We start from the raw sequence: 25,589 nt of genomic DNA on the forward strand, positions 1-25,589 counted from the left end.
CAGTATCCCCACACAGAACATCAACTGCATCTCATGCTTTTCCAGCACCTTGTGTTTCCAAAGGATTCCATAATATGGCACTTGTACAGACAGGAATCCCCTGCCCAGTACAAAGATGAAGCCACCTCTGGGGTGGGGTGCAGGGGCTGTGTATAGAGGGATCCCTCACCTCGTGCTGAGATGCAGCCACCTCTAGACTGGGGCGCCGCGGCGAGGCTCTTTATATAGGGATCCCTTGCCTGGCGCTGAGATGCAGCCGCCTCTAGGATGGAGCAGTAATTTTTCCACACACACGAAGCATGAAGGAGCCCTCAGCCCTGGGGTGAAGAGCTCGTGGGTGTAAAGGCTGCCACACTTTTGTGGAGCATAAACAAAGGCACCAGCTCAAAGGTGAAAGGCCAATAATCCCCAAGGATTCCCTCTCCACCCCTGCTCCCCTACACAACAGAGGACCCCCTCCAGCGAGGCACTCCCCAGCCGGTGCAGTATATAGGGCACCCCACAGAACAGCAGCCCCGTCCAATCCGGCAAGTCCTGAGAGTGGGGCATGCTCCCTCAACCTCCTATAGGTGTTTGTGGGGGTCGTGCGCTCACAGCTCTGTGGGCCGGCGTGTCTTATCCATTTAATAGCTTTGGAGCCGGATACCAATGTGCGGGCAGTTACAGCAGCAGGACGTGCCCTGGGAGGGTCCTCGAGCTGGTGCCCAGCCTCCCTTGGCTCTGGCAGGGAAACGGGGTTTGATCTGGGGGGATGGAGAGGAAGGTGAGGGCAAGCATTAAATTAAAGGGTCTTGGGGATGAGCAGGGCAGTGAGGGGTGTGTGTGGAACTTTAAATAACGATGAGGGGATGAAAGTCTGGCCAGCAGAGCTGGGGTGGCCTTGGTGGGCATTGAAGGAATCTGGGGGCCCGAATCCTGGAGGGATCACAGGATCTGGTCCCCAATCCTGGAGGGGCCCTGAAATCCATCTGCCCTAGTCCTGGAGGGGCCCAGGATCCGGCTGCCCCAGTCCAGGAGAGGCCGTGCAAGATGCAGCCCCTCCTGACAGGTCCTGTCCAGGCAGTGGATAACGGGGTCTGACCCCCGACATGGTCTCAGGAGTCCTCTCATCAGGTCCATTCCTGGGCAGCCTTGCTTGTCTTCCTTGTGCTCCTCTCCAGCAGGGGGCGCTCAGGGCCAGAGTCTTGTCCTGGTTCCAATGCAGAGCTGGGCTTGGGGGGGGGAGAGGCTGGTCCCAGGTCACCCCCCTCCCCCGTCAGATCATCTGCGCAGCTTCTCACACCTCAGGGGAGAACAGAGTGGCTCAGGGCACTTGGAGGGGCCACGCAGGTTCAGGGACACCAACCCCAGGACCCCCAACTCCCCCAGCCAGAAGCACCTCCCTTGTCTCAAAGCCTGATGGGGGAGGAGTTGGGGGCTCTATCCTGCAGCACTAATTGGGGAGGGTCTGTTTGGCCTGTGAGGGGAGTTCAGGGGGTATCTCCAGCCCACAGGGGAGATGGGGTCTGTCTGTATGAGGGGGGGTCATGGCTGCCTCTGGCCCATGGGGAGATGTAGGTGGGAATCTGTCTGGTCCGTGAAGGAGTTTGGGTAGGTCTCTGGTCCAGGGGGAGGTTGGGGGATCTGTCTGGTCCATGAGGGAGTTTGGGGTGTCTCTGTTTGAGGCAGAGGTTGGGGGATCTGCCTGGTCCGTGAAGGAGTTCGGGTAGATCTCTGGCCCACTGGGAGGTCAGTGGGTCTGTCTGGTCCATGAGGGAGTTTGGGGTGTCTCTGTTTGAGGCAGAGGTTGGGGGATCTGCCTGGTCCGTGAAGGAGTTCGGGTAGGTCTCTGGCCCACTGGGAGGTCAGTGGGTCTGTCTGGTCCATGAGGGAGTTTGGGGTGTCTCTGGCCTGGAGGGAGGTGGGGGGAGCCAGGGGGTCTCACCTGCATGAGTGCTCATTGAGCTCCAAGCCCCGGGCCTGGCAGTGCTGGGACCTGCGCCGGCAGCGGCACTGGCATGTCTGGGGATCCTGGCGCCTCCGTTTGTCTGGGCAGGGTGGGCAGAAGGGCCTGGGGGGGGAGGAAAGAGTGTATAGGGAACCCCTATAGAACAGCACCCCCTCTCACCCCAATTCAAGAGGGTCTCCACATAGGGGAGGGGGGAGCCCCTTTGCCCCAACCCTCATGGTTCTGGAGGGGGCTTTGATGCTGCTGGGCTGGGTAGTCCACTCCTCCTTTGATCCCCCATGAGGTACAGGAGTGGGGGGCATGCGGCTCCCCCAGTTAGAAGTGAACCCCCATAAGGTGTGGGGAGCATTGACCTGATCCCCCCTGCTCACCCCAGTTCAATGCCCCCAGTGCAAGCAGAGTTAGTAAGGAAGTGGAGGACATGCAGGGACTGGAGGGTGCGTGAGGGTCCCTGGACATACAGGTAGGGGGAGTCTCGTTCAGGGGGTCTCTTCCTTTTGTGTTTGCGTCCAATGCTGTTTTTCCCCTTGGGCTGCTCAGGCCTGTGGAGAGAATCAGACTGAGCTCCCCTCTCAGCCAGCAGGGGGCGCTGTAGGAAATGGGGTGGGAGTGCTGGCTGTGGGAGAAGCTCCGGTCTGCTCCTGCCCTGGCCTTTCCCAGCAGCAGGGTGAGGCGCTAGGGGTCCTTACCTTTCTGGATTTACTTTTCTATTTGTCTTTGGTCTGCAAAAGAAAAAAGGGGACGCCAGGTTAATAGGGAAATGAGGTCTGCTGAGAACTGCCCCCGCCCCCGAATGGGGATCAACCCATGGGGGGCAGTGCGATGCCCTAGGAGGAGGGAGGGGTGCCCCCTGAAATGGGGGGGTGGCACAGTGCCAAGGGGGAAAGACCACAGCAGTCACCCTAGGAACCGGAGAGCTCACGGCCCCTCCATGTGCCTCTGTGGGGCCACCTGCCTGAGGTGTGGGGGGGTCACTGGCTGCAGTGGGGTGTTCAAGCTTTGGCTAAGCTTGGGACCAGTGGGGTCACAACTTGGGGAAGACTGAGTCTTGTGGGTGCAGAGATGCTTTGGGACCCCCCTCAAGGCCCCCCATACTCTCAACAATGAACACCCCCCTCACCTGCACTCGCAGGCACTGTGCTCCTCGAAGGCCAGCTGGCCCAGGTGGCTGTGCAGGTAACGGGTTTTCATCACCTGGGGGGCAAAGAAAGGGTGAGTGGAGGGGGGCACCAAGTGCCAAGGGATTGGGGATCAGCACACCTTATGTAGGGTGATGCCAAGGCCCAACTCCCCAGCATACACCTCCCCTCAGCTCCCCCCTGCCCTCTGGCATTCCCCTACTCCTGATACCTGCTCTTCCCAGCCCCTGGCATTCCCCTATCCCCGATACCTGCTCTTTCCATCCCCTGGCATTCCCCACCCTCAGTGCCTGGCTACCCCCTGCCCTCTGGCATTCCCCTCCTCCTGGTGTCTGGCTCCTAGGCCACCCCATGGCATTCACCTACCCCTGACGCCCAGCTCCCTCCCACCCCAGCTTTCTCCTCCCCCCAGTGCCTGGCCACTCCTGGCATTCCCCTCCCCCAGCTGTCTGCCCACTCCTGGCATTCCCCTATTGCCAGTGCCTGGGTCTTCACCCACCTTCCTCTCTCCCCTGCCCTCCCTCCCATTACCTCCATCACCACCACATGCATGCGGGTAGGCACGCACTGCAGCCCCTCATCGGCGCAGCACCCGGCGCAGCGACGCAGGGGCACGCAGGAGGGTGCCAGCAGGTGCTCCACCTCGGCCGGGTGCTCCTCGCTCACGGGCACCAGCATCTCCTTCGGCTGGCAGAAGCTGCGGTTATAAACCTCCATCCACTGCATCACTGCAGGGGTCAGAGGGGGCCAGTGCCAGGACTCAGCATGCCCTGACAATGGCAACTGACATGGCCAAGGCATTCCCCCCCGCCCCCCGCAGTGTGCCCATTGACATCCTGCACACACAGACACAGCAGGCTCTTGCCAGGTACCGGAATGCAGCCACCTCTGGGGTGGGGTGTGAGGGCTGATTATATAGGGATCCTTCACCCAGTACTGAGATGCAGCCACCTCTGGGGTGAGGTGCTGTACCCCCAACAACCCCCAAATGTGCCCCCTCAGCACTGCTATCCTCGAACACGTCTCCCTGCCTTGTGGCAGCAGCCCCCCAATCCGCATCTAACCCCAGTCTCTTACCTTCCCCCAGCGGGTGGGTCCCCTTCGTCTGGGGCTGTGGTGCCTGGAAAGGAGGAGATGTAGGCAATCAGGCTCAGAGTCCTAGGAAATGTGGGGAGGGGGGAAGGCTGGCTCCCCAGGCTCGCTTGAGCCCCATTCCCCCTTCATCTAGCTCTGGGGGAGCTCCCACCCCACTCCCCCCTTCTCCCTACGCCATTACACACCAGCCTCAGAGACCCCCTTCCCCTCTTATAACTGTCGCCCCCCCATACCCAGAGAAGCTCCACTAACCTGCAGGCAGTCAGACTAGGTACACCCCCAAGAGACCCTACAATAACAAATCAGCAGCTGGGGGAGAAGTTGGGAGGGACAGTTCCCCCTGGTGTGTGTGGGATTAGGGGCAGTGGAACAATCTTTGGCTGGATGAGCCTGAGGAACTGTCCCGTCCTGGGCAGGGCAGAAAGCGGACCCACCCCCACAGCTCACTCACAAGGAGTCATTGGCCGAGCAGGAATAGAACCCAGGCGTCCTGGCTTTTAGCCCCGCACCCCCAATCCACTAGATCCCGCTGCCCTCCCAGAGCTGGGAATAGAACCCAGGAGTCCTGGCGCCCAGCCCCTCCCCCCGTGCTCAGGGGCGGGGAGGGGCACGGTGGGGCAGGGGTGAGTGGAATCTTGGCAGCTCCAGAGGTCAGGGCAGCAGGAGCCAGGCAGAGGGGGTGGATCCCTGCAGGAACCGGAGGGGCTGGGCCGCTAGGGAGACCCTGGAGAGGGGGAATCCCAGGCGGGCGAGGGGCGCTTGTCTGTCCTGGTTCGCCCTGTCTTGGGCGCTACCCCGGACACTGCAGCTCAGCCCCGGCGCTACAAGTCCCCAGCCTGCGCGCTGGCTCCCGCCCGGGGCCCCCAGCAAGGCCAGACGGTGCGCTCCCCCCACCCCTCTCCCAGTAGGAGGCGCTAACCCAGCGAGACCCCCTGTGCCTCCCCCTGCCGGGATACGGCATCCCCACAGTGCGTCCTCCACTGATACGGGAGAAAGGGCCAGGTCCCTTCCCCAGTGCCCGGCTCCCTGAGCCCCCCGTGCCCGGCTCCCCCAGTTTCCCGCTCTCCCAGGCCCCAGTGCTCGACTCACCCAGTGCCCGGCTCCCCCCAGTGCCCTCCTGCCCCGAGCCCCCAGGTACCCCGCTCCCCCCAGCCCTCCCCGCCCCCCAGTGCCCCGCTCCCCCCAACCCCCCTACCTTAGCTGCGCAGCCGATCAGCTGCAGGGCTGTAGCCAGCAGGAGGTGCAGGGTCTCCCGCGGGGCTCTCATGGTGCCAAGCCGGAGTGTGGCGGTCCCCTAGCGCTGGTGCCCAGGGCGCCTGGCCGGCAGCTGCCCCCTACCTCCGGCAGCGCCCGCAGTCCGGGGCACTCGCATGGTAGCTCCGAGCGCTGGGCTGGCGGGATGCGGGGCACGGACCCCTCGGCCCTGGGAGTCCCCCGAAGGCAGCGCAGGAGCCCCGCTCCGCAGTCCGTGGGGAGGTAAATCCAAGGACCGGGCCCCGCCCGCGCGGATCAGGCCGGGCACTGACCGGCCCCAGGGGGCCCCGCTGCCGGGGGCGGCTACAGGTGCATCGGAGCCCGCGGGGCCAGCGCGCCTGCAGGAGCGAGCGGCTCCGAGTGAGCCAGGCGGCCGCGGTCGGCCAGGGAGAGGGAGCGGGGCTGGCTCCAGGGAGTGACTGATAGCCCGGCCCAGCCCGGCCCCGAGGGAGGCGGCAGGCAGCGGGAGGAGGGAGCGCGGGGGGATCGGGGGGCAGCAGGGCGGAGCAGGAGAGGGGTGATGGGCAGCGAGAAGGGAAAGGGAGGCAGGAGGGAGCTGGCAGGGGGAATGGATGGTACTTGGCCTCCCACCGGGGGTGGAGGATGCTGGGAACAGCCCTTGTGGTGATAGTGGGGAAAGGGTGGAGGGGTAGATGGGTGTGTGGGGAGGGATGGGTGGAGGGGTATGGGGATGGAAGAGGAAAGGAAGGGTGGGTGGGTGAGAATGGATGAGTAGGGATGGATGGAGAGGTGGGGATGGTTGGAAGAATAGAGGGGTGGGGGAGGACAGATGAGGGGATGGTTGGAAGGATGCAGGGGTGGGTGAGGAGGGAGGGGTGAGGATGGGTGGGTGGGGATGGTTGGAAGGATGGAGGGGTGAGGGAGGGGGAGGGATAGCTCAGTGGTTTGAGCATTGGCCTGCTAAACCCAGGGTTGTGAGTTCAATCCTTGAGGGGGCCATTTAGGGATCTGGGGCAAAAATTGGGGACTGGTCCTGCTTTGAGCAAGGGGGTTAGACTAGATGATCTCCTGAGGTCCCTTCTAACCCTGATATTCTATGATTCTATGATGGATGGGTGATTGGAGGGGTGGATGAGGACGGATGACTGGGGATGGTTCGAAGGATGGAGGGGTAGCTGGGGAAGGATTGAGCAGTTGCTGAGCTGTGGCCCACGTGCCCATGCCCAGCACTGTGCAGGGGCAGCTCAGGGTGCTGGGCTGGCGGAGGCTGCTGAGCCCAGCTGGGGAAGTGCCCCCTGCAGGGGTGCAGGAGCAGCTGAGCTGCTGGCCATGGGGAGCTTGCAGGGGGAGTCACCCATCTAGATTGGACCCATTCCATCTCTGGCCAGTGGAGCAGGAGTTGAGCTGGGTAGCCAGCTGCCCCCTACGCCAGCCATTAGGAGAAGCCAGCACATGCTGCTGGGACCTGCTGTAGCATGAGGTGCACTGGCGGGGAAATTCAGGAATCTGACCTGGGGTCCCGGGGCAGGGGAGACTAATAGGGCAGAGTGAGGGGGCAGGGATGGGTTAGATGGGTTTCCACGACCCACCCCTACAGGGTGGAATTGCTGGGATGGGAGATGGGAGAGGGGTCATGGAAAATGCCATCAATGCCTCTTCCTCCTCGGGCTCTGGTCCCCAGCACCACCAGAGCTAAACTCCTCAGCTACACAACTGCAGGGGAAGCAGATTTGATGCCAACTCCATCCTGGGCAGGGGGGCAGAGCAGAGTGCCTGGGGTGGGCTGCAGCATGCTGATGGGGAGGATACACAGCTCACAGTGTTGCCTGGCATGAGATGGGCTTGGGAGCACTTCCTTACTGGGCACTTATTGTACCCAGAAGGGTTAATTCCCTGCTAATTCCTAGATCCTGGCTGGGCACTGCTGTGGGGAAGTTCACAGCCCCAAGGGGCTCTCCCTCCCAGCAGGGAGCTCCATGCAGCAGCCTACCTCCCAGCAGGCACAGTGCGGGCTGTGGCGGGTAAAGCTGTGATGCGGGCGGGGGATTAGCGGAGAGTGCTGGACGGAAACTATGTGTGAAATGCCAGAATTACTCCTTCACGCACAGGCCACAAAGCCGCACTCCCCATCTGGCACCTGCCCAGCATGGTGTGTGTGTGTGTTTCCCGAATCCTCCCCCCACTCGTCCCTTTGCATGCACCCCACACAAGGACCTGGGGTGCGTATCATGCTCAGATAGTCACAAAGGGGCATCGGAAGTAGCAGAGAGAAAAAGGGGAATGGATGAGATAGGGATGTGTGGGGATTCATGGATGGACAGATACAGAGAGGTGTCTATGGGGAGCTGTGTATGGTTGTGGATGGAGAGATAGAGGGAGGAGTGTGGTGGCGATCGATGGATATAAGAACACAAAAAGGGATGTAGAAGGGAATTCAGGGGTGTGCAGGAGCCCTTGGGGCTCTATCTGCTGCCCCGGCACTGGGGCTTTTGGATGCCCTGTGGGTTTAGCTGTTTCCTGGGGAGCGTGGAGCAGAGTCTGGAATCATGGCTAATTATCATTGGGGTGGTTCACCTGCCCCCCCCCAGGTTCTGGTGTCTCCACCCCTCCCAAATCCACCAGCACAGCTCTCACCTGGCACTCCCAGTGCCCCACTCAGATGGGGGGATTCAGCCGAGAGCCCTGGCTGTGTAGAGGCTTGGCCAAGCAACTGCCTCTGCGGGGTGGGGGGGGAGGTGCTCCCCTCAACTCTCTGATCCCTGTCCTGGCTACACTGGCTCCTCTGGTCCCTGCTCCTGCTGGTGGCGGCTGGATATGTGCCAGGCAGTCTCTCTCTCCCAGTGTCTGCCCCTGGCCCCAGCTCATAGGGATGGAGACTAGTGCCTGGCATGGCATTGCGGTGAGGAAGCTCTCAGTACCAGAGTGCCCTCCCGGACACTGCTGCAGAGAAGTTTGCGCGCTGGGATCCCGGCTGGTTCAGAGGGGTTGCTGCACTCCTACTTCCACAGGGAGGGGCAGTGGGGACAGGAGAGGTCCCCGGGGCTCATCCCTGCTCCAAGAGCCCGTGTGGTGACACTGGGTAGTGCAGGCTGGGAGCTGGAGAGCTCAGACGAATCCCATGCCCCCCTCTCCGAAGCGGTGGTGGGAGCCCTCCAGGAAGACTAACGGCACCAAGGCCATGGGCAGTGATTTATTGAAGGGAGGGGACAAGTGTGTGTGTGAGGTGTTCCCCATACAGCATCCGTGACACACAGTCCCCCCCATATATTGTCCAGAGCACTTGTCACTTCTGGGCGCTGTCCCCGCTGTGCCGGATGCGGTAGCGCTCTGTGAACTCGGCGTGTTTCTGGCGCAGGAGCTCCTGCTGCTTCTGGAAGCCATTGGCCCTGTGGGAGGAGAGGCGCAGGGGCCGGGTCACACTTGGGACAGTGGGGAGGGGGGCAGCGATGCTCAGCATCATGCACTAACCTATGTGAATGCACATGCTCTAAGATGCACGTGTGCATACATGCACACGTTAACGCAAGCGCAGGTACACATTCAAGCATGGGTATGCGTATGCACTAGGATGCTAACACGCTAGTTCCTGGGGGCACACAGGGTAACATGCTAAGACAACCTACTGCATGGGAGCATGGAACACATGCTAGTGCATGAAGCGCACACTAACTTGCAAACACGTGCCAGAACATGGGGGTACATGCTATTGTACAGCTGCAGACATAGATTCATAGATACTAAGGACAGAAGGGACCATTATGATCATCTAGTCCGACCTCCTGCACAACGCATGCCACAGAATCTCACCCACCCACTCCTGCGAAAAACCTCTCACCTATGTCTGAGCTACTGAAGTCCTCAAATCGTGGTTTAAAGACTTCAAGGAGCAGAGAATCCTCCAGCAAGTGACCCGTGCCCCATACTGCAGAGGAAGGCGAAAAACCCCCAGGGCCTCTTCCAATCTGCCCTGGAGGAAAATTCCTTCCTGATCCCAGATATGGTGATCAGCTAAACCCTGAGCATATGGGCAAGATTCACCAGCCAGATACCCAGGAAAGAATTCTCTGTAGTAACTCAGATCCCACCCCATCTAATATCCCATCACAGGCCATTGGGCCTATTTACCATGAACATTTAAAGATCAATTAATCACCAAAATCATGTTATCCCATCATACTATCTCCTCCATAAACTTATCAAGTTTAGCCTTAAAGCCAGATAGGTCTTTTGTCCCCACTGCTTCCCTTGGAAGACTATTCCAAAACTTCACTCCTCTGATGGTTAGAAACCTTCAAGTCTAAACTTCCCAGTGACCAGTTTATATCCATTTGTTCTTGTGTCCACATTGGTACTGAGCTTAAGTAATTCCTCTCTGGTATTTATCCCTCTGATATATTTAGAGAGAGCAATCATATCTCCCCTCAACCTTCTTTTGGTTAGGCTAAACAAGCCAAGCTCCTTGAGTCTCCTTTCATAGGACAGGTTTTCCATTCCTTGGAACAGGTTTGTGTCTGTGTTCACATGCCCAGTACCACATGCACTAGTGCACATGCCCATTCTCTAACACATTCGTTCAAATGTCCCAGGGCACAGGCACACTCCAACCCATGCTGGTGAACACACACAATGTGTCATCTGCCCATGTTCTGGCACACACGGACGCTAACACACTAGTGCACCTGGTGTTGGACACTAACACACATTCATCCACACCTTCCACTGCGCTTGTGAGCGTGCACCCACCCATTCAAGCTGATGGCCCCTGGCTAGTGACTCATCGCTCCCCTTGCGATGGCTGGGGCGCATGTGGGGTGGGGGAAAGGGGAATGCACAGAGGGCACTGAGGGCCAGCAGGCAGTGAATGGAGGGAGAGATTCCACCAATGGAGGTTGGTGGAAGCTGGCAAGGAGTAAACTGGGTGGGAGGGATCCCCGGAGGGTGGGGGGCAACATGGGTGAACAGAGGGGAGGGATTCCCAGAAGGCAGGGGACACCCACGAGGTGAAGGAGGGGGATGGGATTTCCCAGAGGGTGAGGGGAAGCATGGGCTAAATGAGGGGGCAGACTCCCCTGACAATGGGGGGGGAACATGGGGTGAAGAGGGGAGAGGCCCCAGAGAGCAGGGGGCCCCAGCATGGGGTGAACATAGGGAAGGGTCCCCAGGGGTTCTGGCAGCAGCACTTTATCCCAGCCCAACCAACAAACCTTCTGGGAGAGGAATCCTTGTCCCCAGGTATGGAGAGGGAAACTGAGGCAGGGGCTTGGGGAGCTGTACAAACCTGGCCCGCTCCTTGGATTCATTGTAGATGCTGGTTATGAGCTTGTCTTTCTTGTCCATGAAGCTGGTGTGCACCTCCTCCAGCTTCCTGCCGAGAACACAAGGCAGGGTTACACACCTTTCCCTGCACCCTCCTGTGTCGAGGGGTGGAGAGATGGATGGGGGCGGGTGGGGATGGAGAGTTCAAAAGATGAATGCAACCGCATGACTGGGGACGGATGGCTAGATCTGTGTGTGGTCTGTGTCTATATGGATTGAGTGTGTGTGTCTGTCTCTGTGTTGTGTGTTCATGGTGGATGTGTTGTGGGAGTCTCTGCATCCGATGAAGGGAGCTGTAGCTAATGAAAGCTTATGCTAAAATAAATTTGTTAGTCTCTAAGGTGCCACAAGTCCTCCTTTTCTTTTTGCGGATACAGACTAACACGGCTGCTACTCTGAAACCTGTATGATGTGTGTGTATCTCCAAGGAGTGGGGTGTATGGTGCGACTATTCAGTGCAGTGTGTGTGCGCTGCTGTGCAGCGTGTGTGTGTGTCCTCGCAGTGTGTATGTGTATCCATGTGTCTGTGGAGCATGAGTGTGCATGTGTGGTGCAGAATGTGTGTGTGCCAGGTGTGTGTCTGTGCAGTGTGTGTGCATGTGTGGGATGTGTCTCTGTGCCGCACGTATGTGTGTGTGCAGTGTATGTCTGAACAGGGTGTGTGTGCGTGTGGTGTGTATGTCTCTGTGTGGTGTGTGTGTGTGTGGTGTGCTCCCGCCTTCCCTCTGCTCCGGGCCGTGCTCTACCAGGCTGAAGCCTGAGTGCATGAGACCAGGCCCGAAGTGGCAGCTGGGGCTGGCTGCCCAGTGCCGGCTGACAGGGTGCCCCAGGGCACTGTCCCCTTTGCTGGGCCCAGCCAGCTGGAGGTGCGGACTGCTGGTTCTGGTTCTGAGGATGAAGGGAAAGCAGTGGATGTATTGTTTCTTGACTTTAGCAAAGCTTTTGACACAGTCTCCCACAGTATTCTTGTCAGCAAGTTAAAGAAGTACGGGCTGGATGAATGCACTATTAGGTGGGTAGAAAGTTGGCTAGATTGTCGGCTCAACGGGTAGCGATCAATGGCTCCATGTCTAGTTGGCAGCCGGTGTCAAGTGGAGTGCCCCAGGGGTCGGTCCTGGGGCCGGTTTTGTTCAATATCTTCATAAATGATCTGGAGGATGGTGTGGATTGCACTCTCAGCAAATTTGCGGATGATACTAAACTAGGAGGAGAGGTAGATACGCTGGAGGGCAGGGATAGGATACAGAGGGACCTAGACAAATTGGAGGATTGGGCCAAAAGAAATCTGATGAGATTCAATAAGGATAAGTGCAGGGTCCTGCACTTAGGACGGAAGAACCCAATGCACCGCTACAGACTAGGGGCAGAATGGCTAGGCAGCAGTTCTGCGGAAAAGGACCTAGGGGTGACAGTGGACGAGAAGCTGGATATGAGTCAGCAGTGTGCCCTTGTTGCCAAGAAGGCCAACGGCGTTTTGGGATGTATAAGTAGGGGCATAGCGAGCAGATCGAGGGACGTGATCTTCCCCTCTATTCGACATTGGTGAGGCCTCATCTGGAGTACTGTGTCCAGTTTTGGGCCCCGCACTACAAGAAGGATGTGGATAAATTGGAGAGAGTCCAACGAAGGGCAACAAAAATGATTAGGGGTCTAGAACACATGACTTATGAGGAGAGGCTGAGGGAACTGGGATTGTTTAGTCTGCAGAAGAGAAGAATGAGGGGGGATTTGATAGCTGCTTTCAACTACCTGAGAGGTGGTTCCAGAGAGGATGGTTCTAGACTATTCTCAGTGGTAGAAGAGGACAGGACAAGGAGTAATGGTCTCAAGTTGCAGTGGGGGAGGTTTAGATTGGATATTAGGAAAAACTTTTTCACTAAGAGGGTGGTGAAACACTGGAATGCGTTACCTAGGGAGGTGGTAGAATCTCCTGCCTTAGAAGTTTTTAAGGTCAGGCTTGACAAAGCCCTGGCTGGGATGATTTAATTGGGGATTGGTCCTGCTTTGAGCAGGGGGTTGGACTAGATGACCTCCTGAGGTCCCTTCCAACCCCGATATTCTATGATTCTATGATTCTATGCACTGGGCGCTGGGCAAGGGGTGTGAGTGGGTGAAAAGCCAGGGATGGACTGACTCAGCGATTCTGGGGCCAGCGACAGCCCCGACCTTCCCCTAGAAGCTGCCATCTCCTTATGTAACAGGGTCTGCAGTAGAGTTACCATATTTGAACATTCAAAAAAGAGGACACTCCACATTGGGGTGCTGTCAGCCCCGCCCACAGTCTACCGCTGCTCCTCCCATGCTCCGCCCCCACTCTACCCCAGGTCCCGCCCCCTCCCCACCCAGCCCCACCCCCTCACCCCTCCTCACCTACCGCTGGCTTGCTGTGTCCCTCCTCAGTCCCCCACCCACCGCTCGCCTCCTCCCACTGCCACTCATCTCCTCACTCCCCTGCCAGAAACCCCCATGCCCGCCCTGAGAACCCCTGCCTGCCGCTGGCTCACTGCTTACCTCCTCACCCCCGCCCGCCTACCTGCCGCTGGCTCCCTCGCCGCTCGCCTCTTCAACCCCTGCTGCCCGCTGCTGGCCTCTTCACCCCCCTGCCTGCCTCTGGCTTGCCACCCGCCCCCTCACCCGCCTGCCCGCCAGCCACTGGCTCCCTTGCCGCTCGACTATTCACTCCCCCCCGCCCGCTCGCCTACTCAGCCCTCCTGCCACAGGTCCCTCGGCTCCTAGGATCAGGGGCAGCCGAGGGGTCTCCACGTGCTGTGTCTGCCACAAGCGTGAGCTCCGTGCTCCCATTGGCTGGGAATAGCGCCAATGGGAGCTGCCGGAGCCGTGGAGTGGGGCTTGCAGGTGCCGGCAGCACGCAGAAAGCCCTCTGCCCCCCCACGACCGAGCCTGACCCTACCCTAGGAGCCAGAGGGACCTGCCGGGGGGTGAGGTGGGGAGTCCCGGCGGTACTTACCTGGGGCAGCTCCCGGGAAGCATCCGGCAAATCCCTCTGGCTCCTAGGGTTGGGTTGGGTCGGGGGGGCGGGGCTTGCAGGCACCGGCGGCGGGCACAGAGCCCTCCTCCCCGCCCTGCCCCGCCCCTACCCTAGGAGCCAGAGGGACCTGTCGGTTGCTTCCTGGGAGCCGCCCCAGTTAAGCACTGCCAGGACTCCCCACCTCGCCCCCCGCCAAAGTCCCTCTGGCTCTAAGGGTCAGGTCGGGTTGAGGGGGCAGAGGGCTTTCTGCATGCTGCCGGCGCCTGCAAGCCCCGCTCCGTGGCTCCGGCAGCTCCCATCTAGGGTTACCATACGTCCCTACTTTCCCAGATGTTTTTAGATATTTAAAAATTCCTCCCGGATGGTGATTTAAGAACTAAAAAGCTGGACATGTCTGGGAAAATACGGACATATGGTAACCCTAGTCTGCAGCACGAGCACCAGGGTGCCCAGTGTGAGGGATGGGCAGGACACCCACCCCCAGCCAGGCCTCTGCTCCCCCTGCACCGCACTGCTTGCAAGAGCTGCTTTGCCAGAGGTGACAGGGGGGATTTACCTCCCCAGCTGGGGTGTGGAAGGCACTGAACCCAGGAGTCCTGGCTCCCAGCCCACCTCAGCACCAGGAGGGAAGTAGGAGTGGGTTAGAGCGGGGCAGGAGGCTGGGGGAACTGGAAGATGCTTTAGATAGACACAAGTCACTAGGTGTAGTGCTGGGGTAACTGGGTGTGATTCTCTGGCCTGCGAGACGTAGGCACCAAACTGGATGATCTCATGGTCGCTTCTGACCTTACCACTGCTGATGACAAATCTAGCAGGGTAAAGAGGAGCTGAGGAGCTGCCTCCCCCGGATGCTCACACTCCCCTGTCTGGCTGTCATGTACTAATGGGCTATTCTGCATACAGACTGGAGACCATTTTAACTTGACTGGTACTGGCACCATTGCAGGGAAATCACTGTGACCCCAGTGCAGGCCCTTCCTCTGAACAAAGAGACTCTAGCAGCATCCTGCCCTGGGAAGGTGTGGGGGGGCTCCCCTGATCTGTCCCCTGCCTGGGGGAGGGCATCCCCCAATCTATGTCCTGCGTTGGAGGAGGCATCCCCTGATCCACATCTTGCGCTGGAGGGGGTGTCCCCCGATCTACATCCTGCATTGGAGTGGGTGACCTCCAAACCACGTCCTGCGCTGGAGGGGGTGTCCTCTGATCTATGTCCTGTGCTGGAGGGGGCGTCCTCCAATCTACCTCTTGTGCTGGAGGAGGCATCCCGCGATCCACATCCTTCGCTGCAGGGGCCATCCCCGATCCACGTCCTGCGCCAGATGATGCATCCGATGATCCACATCCTATGCTGGAGGGGGTGTCCCCCGATCCATGTCCTCTGCTGCAGGGGGCGTCCCCCGATTCACATCCTGCACTGGAGGGGACGTCCCCCGATCAACGTCCTGTGCTGGAGGGGGTATCCCCCGATCCACGTCCTGCGCTGGAGGGGACATTCCCAATATAACTATTTCTGTTTCTTTACTGATCCAAGACTTGCCCTGGAGAGCAGCTCTCAGGTTGTGAGCAATTTGAGGCAGGGACCGTCCATCTGTATATGCACAATGGAACTCTGGCCTCTTTGCTACTCCAGTACCAATAACAACTTCACAAGAGTAAACCAGAGAGGGGAGCCAGTCCCAGGGGCAGCAACACTGAACTGGGACCAGCTGGAAAGGCAAAAAGAAACCCCAATCCACACGAATGATCACCTCAGCCCCACAGCTTTGTGTCTGCTCGGTACTGTTAGAGAGAGCCACAGAGTTTAAGGCCACAAGGGACAATCAAATCATCTGGCCTGACATCTTGTATAGAGTGTCCAGCCTGTCACCCAGTTACCCCAGGATTATGCCCAGTTACTTGTGACTGATTATGGCATCTTCCAGAAAAGCACCAGGCTGGATTTGAAGCCACTGAGATGGAGAATCTACCCTCCCACTTCTCTTGGGAGTTTGTTCCAATGGTTAATCACCCTCACTGTGAAAACTTGGTGCCTTGTTTCTCATTAGAATGTCTCTGGCTTTACCTTCCAGCCACTGGTTCTTGCTCTGTCTCTCTCCACTAGGCTCAAGAGCCCTTTAATTCTTGGTGTTTTCTCCCTGTGAAGCTGCTTACACACACTGATCAAATCACCTCTTGATCTTCTTTTGGAGAAGCTAAACGGATTGAGCTTCCCAGATCTCTCGCGGTCAGGCATTTTCTCCAGCCCTCGGATCATTTCTCTGGCTCTTTTCTGCACCTCCTCCAGTTTTTCAACGTCCTTTTTAAAATGTGCACTCCACGATTGGATGCACCATTCCACTATGGGTCTCACCAATGCCATCTATGGGGGTAAAATCACCTCCCTGCTCCTACTCGCTACTCCCCTGTTTATCCAGCCAAGGATTGCATTGGCCCTTCTGGCAACAGCATCACACCAGGAGCTCATGTTCAACTGGTTGTCCACTGAGACAAAGCAGTTACTTACCTGTGTTGTTACTGTTGTTCTTGAAGATGTGACGTGGACGTGTATTCCACATAGGTGTGTGCACGCCCAGTACACTGGAGCCGGAGAATTTTGCCTAGCAGTACCTGAGGGGGGCACTCGTACCTCATGTCTGCAGCCCACCTCTGGCTATATAAGGCAATGCCGCCCCGATCCCCCTCATTTCCTTCACGCTGAATGTCAGGAGCATAGAGTTCGAGGCAGAAGGGATGGAGGTGGGCTGTGGAATACACGTCTGTGTCACATCTCGAAGGACACTCACAACACAAGTAAGTAACCATGTTTTCTTCTTCGAGTAGATGCAACCATGTATTCCAAGAAGGTGACTCTCAAGTAGGATTTGCATGAGGTGGGGGTTGGAATCTATTTTAAACAAGGATTGCAGAACTGCCTTCCCAAAGCTTACATCTACTCTGGATGCTGCGGTAGCGGCATAATGTTTCATAGGCGAATGTCCAGATGACCAAGTGGCAGTCCTGCAGATGACCAATACTGAAACATCACTTAAAAATGTCATCACCACAGCCTGTGCTCTTGTACAATGAGCTCACAGCCTTGTGGAGGCATAGTCAGCCAGCCGTATGCTGTCCTGATACAGGAAGTTATCTCCTAGAGATCGTCTGCGAAGCGATTGCTTGTCCCTTCCTTCCGTCTGCATACAACACAAACAGGTGAAGCGAAGCACGAAAAGGTTTAGCCCTGTGCAGGTAGAATGCTAGACATCGCCTGACATCCATGTGAAGACGCTGCTCCACCAGGGTTGAATGTGGCATAAGAAAGAACACAAGTAAATACACCACCTGCTTGAAATGAAACTGAGAAACCTCTTTAGATAAAAATGTAGGGTGCGGCTGCGAGGTCACTTTGTCTTTGGAGGAGTGTGTGTAAGGAGACTCTGACATCAAAGCCTGTGACTCTCACCCTCTCCTCACAGATGTTATTGCCACCAAGAATGCAGTTTTTTGACACAAAAGAGAAAAAGAAGATGATGCCAGAGGCTTGAATGGATGTCCCATCAGAGCCACTAAGACCATATTAAGGTACCACAAAGGAACTGGTTCTCTCAATGGTGAGTAGAGACAAAGGATCCTTTCAAGAATCTTGTTACCATGGTATTAGAAAATACCAACCTCCCATGGACGGGTGGATGAAACGCTGAAGTCACAGCCAGATGCACCCTCAATGAGTTAAGTAGGAGACCTGACAACTGAAGATGTAACAAATACTCCAAGATGTCCTGGATACCAGCCACCTTTGGTTGAACTCTGCAGGCCAATGATCATATTAAAAAACACGTCCGTTTGGCTAAATCAGTCATACAGAGAGAGCTTCCTTCTATTGAGTAGAAACAGCCTCCAAACCTCGTTCTTCCTCCTCATTTAACCACAGAGCAGCCATGCAATGAGATGGAGAGATCTGAGTGTAGGATGGAAAATCTGACTGTGATGCTGAGTCAAGCAGTTGGGATGGAAAGGAAGGGATATGGAAGGCCAACTTGATAATGCAAGAAGGTTGGAGAATGAAGTTTGCCTCAGCCAGGCCAGAGCAATGAGGATAAGCGTGGCACAGTCCAATTTCAGTTTGATGATGACCTGTGGGATGATCAGAATCAGAGGGAAAGCATACAGGAATGGCAAATACCAATTCAGGCACAAAGTGTGGGCCAGGGAGCCCAAGCTGAGACACCCTCGAGATCAAAACAGCTGGCATTCTTCTTGTCTCTCGTGGGGAACAAGTCGATTGCTGGGATGCCACACGCTACAAAGACAGACCACAGGACACTGAGCCTCAGGGACCATTTGTGTCACAGGGGAAAATTCCTGCTGAGGTGATTTGTGAGTTGATTCTGGACCCTGGGTAAATGACTGGCCACCGGAATAATGCTCCTCCCAGTGCAAAACTGCCAGAGCCTGATCCTGAACCAGGCCTTTTGAGTGTGCTCCCCAGTGTCTGTTCTCATAGTACATCATCGTGATATTGTCGGCGAGTGTGTGAACCACTGCGTCCTTAATGTAATTTTGGAAAGTGTGGTGGCCTGAAGCTCCAAGATGTTGATATGTGGTGAAGCTTCCTGTTTCAACCACAGGCCCTGAACTTTCAGCGACCCCAGATGTGCTCCCCAGTCTACCAGGAGATGTCAGTGACAACCATCCTGGTTGCTAGGGCCCGAGTGAAAGGAACACCCTGGCATATGTTGTCCTGAACTATTCACCACCATAAGGAATCCAAGATCAGCGGAGGAAATCAGATCAGTTTGTCCAAGGGATGATGGGTCAGATGAAAGACTGACTTCAGCCACATTTGGAGAGGGTGAAGACACAATCTGGCAAAATGGACCACCTGCATTATTCCTAGGGGAATTCTGCGCCACCGCGCACATGCAGAATTCATGTCCCTTGCAGATTTCCCATCGTTTTCTGCAGGGAAGCCGCAAGAGCAGTCATGTTCTCCTCCCCAGCAGTGTGGGCACATCATTTTGGGTGCCTGGAGCAGCCAATGGAGAGGTAAATCACTGTGGGGAGGACCCGGCTGGGGACGACCTCACTGGTGGTTCCTACCCTGCACCGGGCTCAGCTGCTAGTTCCAGCTGGGTTGGGGGAGGACAGAGCTTCCTCTTCTTCTGCAATGAGTGGCTAGGTCCAGGTCAGACTTACCCCCAGAAACCTCCCTGGCTATAGGAAGCTCTGCACTCTCCCTCATCACTCCTCAGCTGCAGGGAGAGGGGTCACTGTACGGGGAGCTGCTCCCCTGTCTGCCCAACTCCTGTGCATCCGGACCGCCCCATACCCAGACCTCCCCGCCGAGCCTCACCCTCCCCTGGCATGGGAGGGACACAAGTCGACTGGCTGGGACGAGAACCAGAAGGTCTTTGCCTCCAGGATCTATGACCCTTTCTGGGATACCCCTGTTGCCTTGGGGGAAAGAAGGACTTCCCAATGAAGCACTGTGAGAGGTACTGCTGCTGCTGACTGCCAGAATGGTGCCTCTGGATTGCTGGAGTATACAACCCTAAAGAGCGCAGTGTGGCTTTTGAATCTTTAAAAGAATGCAAAGTCTCGTCAGTCCAGTCTGAGAATAGTACCCGACCATCAAAGGGCAGGTCCTCAATACTCTGTTGCACATCAGGAGCAATGCCTGAGCTTTGCAGCCATGACACCCTCATAGAATCATAGAATAGAAAGGTTGGAAGGGACCTCAGGAGGTCATCTAGTCCAACCCCCTGCTCAAAGCAGGACCAATCCCCAACTAAATCATCCCAGCCAGGGCTTTGTCAAGCCTGACCTTAAAAACCTCTAAGAAAGGAGATTCCACCACCTCCCTAGGTAACGCATTCCAGTGCTTCACCACCCTCTTAGTGAAAAAGTTTTTCCTAATATCCAACCTAAACCTCCCACACTGCAACTTGAGACCATTACTCTTCCTTCTGTCATCAGCTACCACTGAGAACAGTCTAGATCCATCCTGTTTGGAACCCCCTTTCAGGTAGTTGAAAGCAGCTATCAAATCCTCCCTCATTCTTCTCTTCTGCAGACTAAACAATCCCAGTTCCCTCAGCCTCTCCTCATAAGTCATGTGTTCCAGACCCCTAATCATTTTTGTTGCCCTCCGCTGGACTCCTTCCAATTTTTCCACATCCTCTTGTAGTGTGGGGCCCAAAACTGGACACAGTACTCCAGGTGAGGCCTCACCAATGTCGAATAGAGGGGAACGATCATGTCCCTCGATCTGCTGGCAATGCCCCTACATATACATCCCAAAATGCCATTGGCCTTCTTGGCAACAAGGGCACACTGTTGACCCATATCCAGCTTCTTGTCCACTGTAACCCCTAGGTCCTTTTCTGATGAACAGCTGCCGAGCCATTCGGTCCCTAGTCTGTAGCAGTGTATGGGATTCTTCCGTCCTAAGTGCAGGACTCTGCACTTGTCCTTGTTGAACCTTATCAGATTTCTTTTGGCCCAATCTCCTAATTTGTCTAGGGCCCTCTGTATCCTATCCCTACCCTCAGCGTATCTACCCTCCTCCCAGTTTAGTGTCATCTGCAAACTTGCTGAGGGTGCAATCCACACCATCCTCCAGATCATTTATGAAGATATTGAACAAAACCGGCCCGAGGACCGACCCTTGGGGTACTCCACTTGATACCGGCTGCCAACTAGACATGGTCACAGCTGAGGCCATAATTCTGGCCGATGAATCTGCCGCGTCCAACACTGAATGAAAAGATGTCTTGGCCACAGAACAGCCTTCAGCCACAAAAACTATAAACTCTTCTCTAGAGGCTGCTGGCAACTTGTCTGCAAATTTAGATATGGCCGTTGGATTAACAAAGTCATATTTGGATAGCAATACCTGTTGGTTTGTGATACGCATTTGCAGGGAAGAGGAGGTATAAATCTTTCTCCCCATCAAATCTATCTTCTTTGACTTCATTTCCTTGAGAGCAGATTTATACCTACCCTGCCAAGCCTTGTCATTCGCTGCAGTCACAATAAGAGAATTAGAGACTGCGTAAGAATAGTAACCCTCAAAACTTTGCTGAGGGACAAAATAGTGCTTCTCTGAACGCTCTGTTGTGGACAGCACTGAAGCCAGAATGTTACAGAGGGCCTTTGCAGGCTCCAGGAGAGTGTCATTAATAGGGAGGGTTACTCTCCTCAGAGCAGATGGTCGGAGAATGTCAAGCAACTTCTGTGTATTCTCTTGTAAAAATTCTGCCTGGATGCCTAAGGAAGCAACCATATGCCACAAAAGATCCTGGTATGCCTTGAAATCCTCGGGCACCAAAGGAGAAGAGGAACCTGGTACCATCAAATCATCAGGAGAAGACAAGCTGTCAAGTGCACCAGGAACAAATCCTGTTCCTGAACCGCTGGGCCCAGATGAGACAAGTCTGGAGGCCCCTAGGGAGGAGGCTCAACCATTGTTTGAGCTTGTGGTGGGTCACCAACATTAGCCACTAAGCGGACCGGTGATCTTGCTCTGGAGCAGGATGGAGAATGTGATCTCTGGGACCAGGAGGCCACAGTGTGTCCAGATAAAGCCCTGGTGGCCAGTTAGCACTGGGCCAGGAGTCCCTGTCCCGACTATGCAGAGAGTGTTGATCTTGGTACCGATATTGCTACGAGAACAGTCTCTGGCACCAATCAGGCAATGAAGACTGGGAGGAGGACACCAACACAGATCCCGAAGAGTCCCTGGTGGCTGTGACAGCAGTGGAGCCAGTCCCGATGGGCACACGGACTTGTCTGTAGCCCAACTGGGAAGCGGTTCCTATGCCGATGAGGAACGAGGAATCAGCATAGCCTATACCAAATATGTGGCACCCACCCCCAGTGCTGGGGAAGGCATTGGTACTGCGGTCAGCGGAGGAACTGAAGTAGAAGGCAGGATCTGCCGACAAAACAATGTCGGTGCTGAGGGGTGCACTAATGCTCCTTGGGGCCAGGCCTGGCACTGACCTCAACTCCATAGTCTGCAGAGCAGAAGGACCAGGCTGCTGTGTCTACGGACACTGTCTCTCTACAACGTGACCAGACGGCGTCAACAATGAGGTGGAGGCCATGGCCCTGGCAAAGTGCTGGTTGAGTGGAGAGTCTGGAACAGATAGGGAGAGTGAATCTGCTGCTGCCTGGTATGCCACCGGCATATGGTCTGTGACAGGGTTAATGTTATCAGTACCAGACTTAGCAGATGCTCCACTCCCGGAACCGGCATCAATGTTATTGACTCTTGGTGGTCTCAGCACGATACCGGAGAGTGATCTGATAGATCTCCTACATGCTGGCAGTGGTACAGAGTCAATCTGTACTTTTTTTAGAGAAGGAGGAAGAGTCTCCACAAACCCTGGGATGGTCCCAATTAGTTTTATGGGACTTCTTCCTCAGCGCCCCTGAAGAGGGCTAACAGCTCCTCCTTGGGGGAAACACCAGCACTGGAACGTGGAGCGACCTTGTTCACTGAGTCCAAAGGTCACCGCCATCAGATGCGGGCCTCAGTACTGAAACAGGCCTCAGGGCCTGCTTGAGAAGGTGCTGCTTCAGAGGTAAGTCTCTAGCCATCGGAGTTCTTTTGATAATCAGCTTACAAACAGAGCATCTCTCTTGAGCGTGTGTCTCTTGCCTCATCACAAGCCCCTTGTGTGGGGATCGCTGTTAGGATTCGTCCCCTCCCCCCACGATGGTCAGGGCTTGAACCCTGGTGAGGGCATTCCACAGGACAATAAGTATCTAACTAACTCTAACGTAAGTAATACGATCTAGCTAACTATCTAACAACTATATACACAGAGAAAAAACACTCAGACAAATGTGATAATCACACAGAGCTCCGATGCCAGCCACGGGCACTGAGAAAGAACTGAGGAGGGTCAGGGCAGAACCACCTTATATAGCCAGACTCAGGGCTACGACCACAAGGTGTGAGCACTGCCCCTACAGGTACTGCTAGGCAAAATTCTCCAGCTCTGGTGCGCTGGGTGCGAATACATGGCTGCATCTACTTGAGGAAGAACCGAACTTCCATCCATTGGTTCTTACCAGGCCTAAGTCTGCTGAGCTGAAGAACTGGGGTTTCTGCCTGTGAAGGTACTTATACAGACCTAGGTGCCTCTTTGTCTTCATGTGGAGATGCTAATGGATGGAGCTCAGGACAGTGCGCCCCCGCTGTGACACAGGTGTGTTACTGACAATGCAAAGACAGTGCCACATAGAATCGTGTTTAAAGGGTTCCTCACCCAGTCACAGGGACATTTCAGAGAGTTTAAAGCCCAAAGGGGGGTCTGAGTCAGAACTCCTGAGTTCTATTCCTGGCTCTGGGACATCTCGGTGCCTCCGTTTTCCCTCCCACCCTTTGGCTGTTTAGACTGTGAGTTGTCTGGATCAGGGATTGTCTTTCATGGTGTATCTGTGCAGTACCCAGCATAGCAGGGCCCTGATCTCTCTTTAGCACCTGGCACAATAAGGGCCCGATCTCAGCTGGGGCCTTTGAGTGCTAGCATGCTTTTCATACCCTCTGTTAATATGATCTGCACTACGATAGTGCTTAGAGGCCTCGACCAAGATCAGGGTTCCATTGTGCCAGGTGCTGTTCAGACACAGGCACAGTCCCTGCCCTGAGGAGCTCACTATCTAAATAGACAAAGGAAGGATCATTATCCCCATTCTACAGATGGGGAAGCTGAGGCCCGGAGGGGGGACGTGACTTGCCCAAGGTCACCCAGGAGACAGTGGCAGAGCCAGGAACAGAACCCTGGTGTCCTGAGCCACAGCCCTGCTCCTTAACTGCAGGACTGTGCCTCTCCCATTTGACAGAGCAGGATTTTGCTAGGCCCATTCCAGTGAGCCATTTGAAGGCTTGTCACAACCCCGGACACAACTCCTGCCAATTCCCTTGCTGTGCCTCCCCTGCTCCTAGTCACTTGGCATGCACGGCATGTCTCCGAGCCCTCCACAGAGGCTGGGGGAGTTGTACCAAGCCTGCATGTCACATCACTGATTGCTGTGCGAGTTCCCGGAGCAGGGACAGGCTGACGAGTCTCTCTTGCCTCTTGTGCCATTTCCCTAACACATGGCACCAGATCTTGTTTGCCAGGAGCCTGGGATCACAGGGAAATGGGGGTGGGGGAAATGTTCCAGCTCCTGATCAGGCAGGCCGCAGCCCCTTCCCCTGTGCCCTGGCTCCCCCGCAAACACACGGTGCTTTGTCCATCGGTGCTGAGCGTGCACTCAGCACAGTCCCTTCACCCAGGGGAGTCCGGGCTCCAGAGAGCTGGGACAGGGCTAAAGCAAACCTGACAAAGCTTCTGCAGGGATCAGTCCTGCCTTAGTCTCTTGGGGAGTGTGAAGCAGGGAGGAAGGTCTGAAGAGGGGGATTCTCCGTTTCCTGGTCTCTCAGGGTCTGATCCTGTAGCTCGGCTCCCTTTCATGGTATCTTAATAACAGTCTGTGTTGTAGGAGCATATGTCAAAACAGACAGGCGGGTACTTGACATAGAGCGACACAGAACTATGGTGGCAGAGCACACACAGGCCAAGCAAACCTCTGCCTTCCACCCACCGGCAGAGCATTAACCCAATGGCACAGGTAGGCTCCAGCTGGGTCTCCCGCAGCTGGGCTCCAGAGACCGATTCCAGTAGGCACACACACACACTTGGTAAAACACGGACTGCAGTGCAGAGCTACTGATGGGTTAGCAGAACCAACAGGCACAGACGAGCAGTGATGTGCTTGAGGCCAGAGAGACTGCTGGGACAGAACCCAGGAGTCCTGATGCCCAGCCCCCCTGCTCTGACCCTCTGACCCTCCCCCCTTTCCTGAATGCTCCATGCAGGGAGTCAATTACCTCCATCCCCCCACCCCCTGGAGGATTCAGCTGGGAAGCTGGAGTGGCCGATGTTACAAGTGTGTAACTGAGTGCAGGAGCAGACCCAATGGTGGCCCTGCTGGGGTTCATGTCACGGGCCATGTACCTAAGTCTCCCTCCCTGACAGAACCATGTCTGTCTCCTTGCCTGAGGGGTCTTGCTTGGCTGCTGCCTACTATCTAACAGTGCTTGGCTGTGCCAGTTCCCAGCCTGGGCACTGCTGCTGCCAGCCCTACTAGCTTTGATTCTGCCTGCACACCCTCCCCAGCTCTGATCCCTGTTGCCAAGGGGAGGATTAACACCCTAATCAGGCCTAATTCAATGAAACACACTTGCTTAGGTCTGAAAGACCTTGACACATAGCGGGCCACCACAGGGATTCACGCACCCCTACCTATGCCCAATTTGGGCATCATGGGCTGCAGGAAAGAATGCAGAGCTGGGAGTCAGGACACCTGGCTCTGGAAGGGGAGTGGGGTCCAGTGGGTCACAGCAGGCAGGACTGGGTGTCAAGACTCCTGGGTTCCATTCCTGGCTCTGGGAGGGGAGTGAGGACTCGGATAGTGGAGTGGAGAGTATGATTATAAAATTTGTGGATGACCCAAAACTGGGAGGGGGATTAGAATTCAAAACAACATTGACAAATTGGAGAATTGATCTGAAATCAACAGAATGAAATTCAATGAAGACAAGTGCAAAACACTGCACAGACGAAGGAAAAATGAAATGCCCAGCTACAAAATGAAGAAGAACTGGATGGTGGTCATACTGCAGCAAAGTATCTGGGGGTGACAGTGGATTACAAACAGAATATAAATCAACAGTGTGATGCTGTTGCCAAAAAAAGAGAATATCATTCTGGGGTGTATTAACAGCAGTGTTGTATGTAAGATACGGGGGTGGGGAGAGTGGTAACTGTCTTGCTCTATTTGGCACTGAGGAGGCCTGAGCTGGAGAACTGTGTCCGGTTCTGGGCACCACACTTTAGGAAAGATGTGGGCA

At 55.9% G+C, this 25,589-nt stretch overlaps 2 protein-coding genes across 4 annotated transcripts in view; both read right to left on the bottom strand.

Annotated features, from left to right (window-relative positions):
- Positions 1-617: 617 nt before the first annotated feature.
- VEGFB (vascular endothelial growth factor B) lies at positions 618-6,031 on the bottom strand. Of its 3 annotated transcripts, none has more exons than XM_073351754.1 (8): positions 5,378-6,031; positions 4,165-4,207; positions 3,619-3,815; positions 3,069-3,142; positions 2,638-2,670; positions 2,320-2,490; positions 1,925-2,050; positions 618-1,282 (listed from the first exon to the last, which is right to left on the bottom strand). In XM_073351754.1, the coding sequence occupies exons 1-8, from the start codon at positions 5,447-5,449 to the stop codon at positions 1,261-1,263; spliced, it is 738 nt and encodes a 245-aa protein (XP_073207855.1). In that variant the 5' UTR covers positions 5,450-6,031; the 3' UTR covers positions 618-1,260. The 3 variants fall into 3 exon arrangements, with proteins under 3 accessions (XP_073207855.1, XP_073207856.1, XP_073207857.1); XM_073351755.1 differs by having other exon boundaries at positions 2,410-2,490; positions 5,378-6,012; XM_073351756.1 differs by lacking the exon at positions 2,320-2,490 and having other exon boundaries at positions 5,378-6,013.
- A 2,543-nt stretch (positions 6,032-8,574) lies between these two features.
- The window catches only part of DNAJC4 (DnaJ heat shock protein family (Hsp40) member C4), a 78,833-nt gene continuing 61,818 nt past the window's right edge, over positions 8,575-25,589 (bottom strand). The window contains exons 8-9 of the mRNA XM_073351766.1: positions 10,676-10,762; positions 8,575-8,783 (exon numbers count right to left, since the gene is read on the bottom strand). Of these exons, the coding sequence (XP_073207867.1) occupies positions 8,681-8,783; positions 10,676-10,762 (190 nt within the window). The 3' untranslated portion in view covers positions 8,575-8,680. The remainder of the gene's footprint in view (positions 8,784-10,675; positions 10,763-25,589) is intronic.

Source organism: Lepidochelys kempii, chromosome 7 (assembly GCF_965140265.1).
Source record: "Lepidochelys kempii isolate rLepKem1 chromosome 7, rLepKem1.hap2, whole genome shotgun sequence".
Taxonomy (NCBI): domain Eukaryota; kingdom Metazoa; phylum Chordata; order Testudines; family Cheloniidae; genus Lepidochelys; species Lepidochelys kempii.

What these genes read in the sequence shown, in the direction of transcription:
- VEGFB (XM_073351754.1), bottom strand. Translation starts at nt 5,449, where the DNA reads ATGAGAGCCCCGCGGGAGACCCTGCACCTCCTGCTGGCTACAGCCCTG. An exon ending in TGATCGGCTGCGCAGCTAAG is followed by an intron (nt 4,208 to 5,377) that starts GTAGGGGGGTTG and finishes CCTCCTTTCCAG; the next exon opens with GCACCACAGCCCCAGACGAA. An exon ending in ACTGGGGGCATTGAACTGGG is followed by an intron (nt 2,051 to 2,319) that starts GTGAGCAGGGGG and finishes CTCCCCCCCCAG; the next exon opens with GCCCTTCTGCCCACCCTGCC.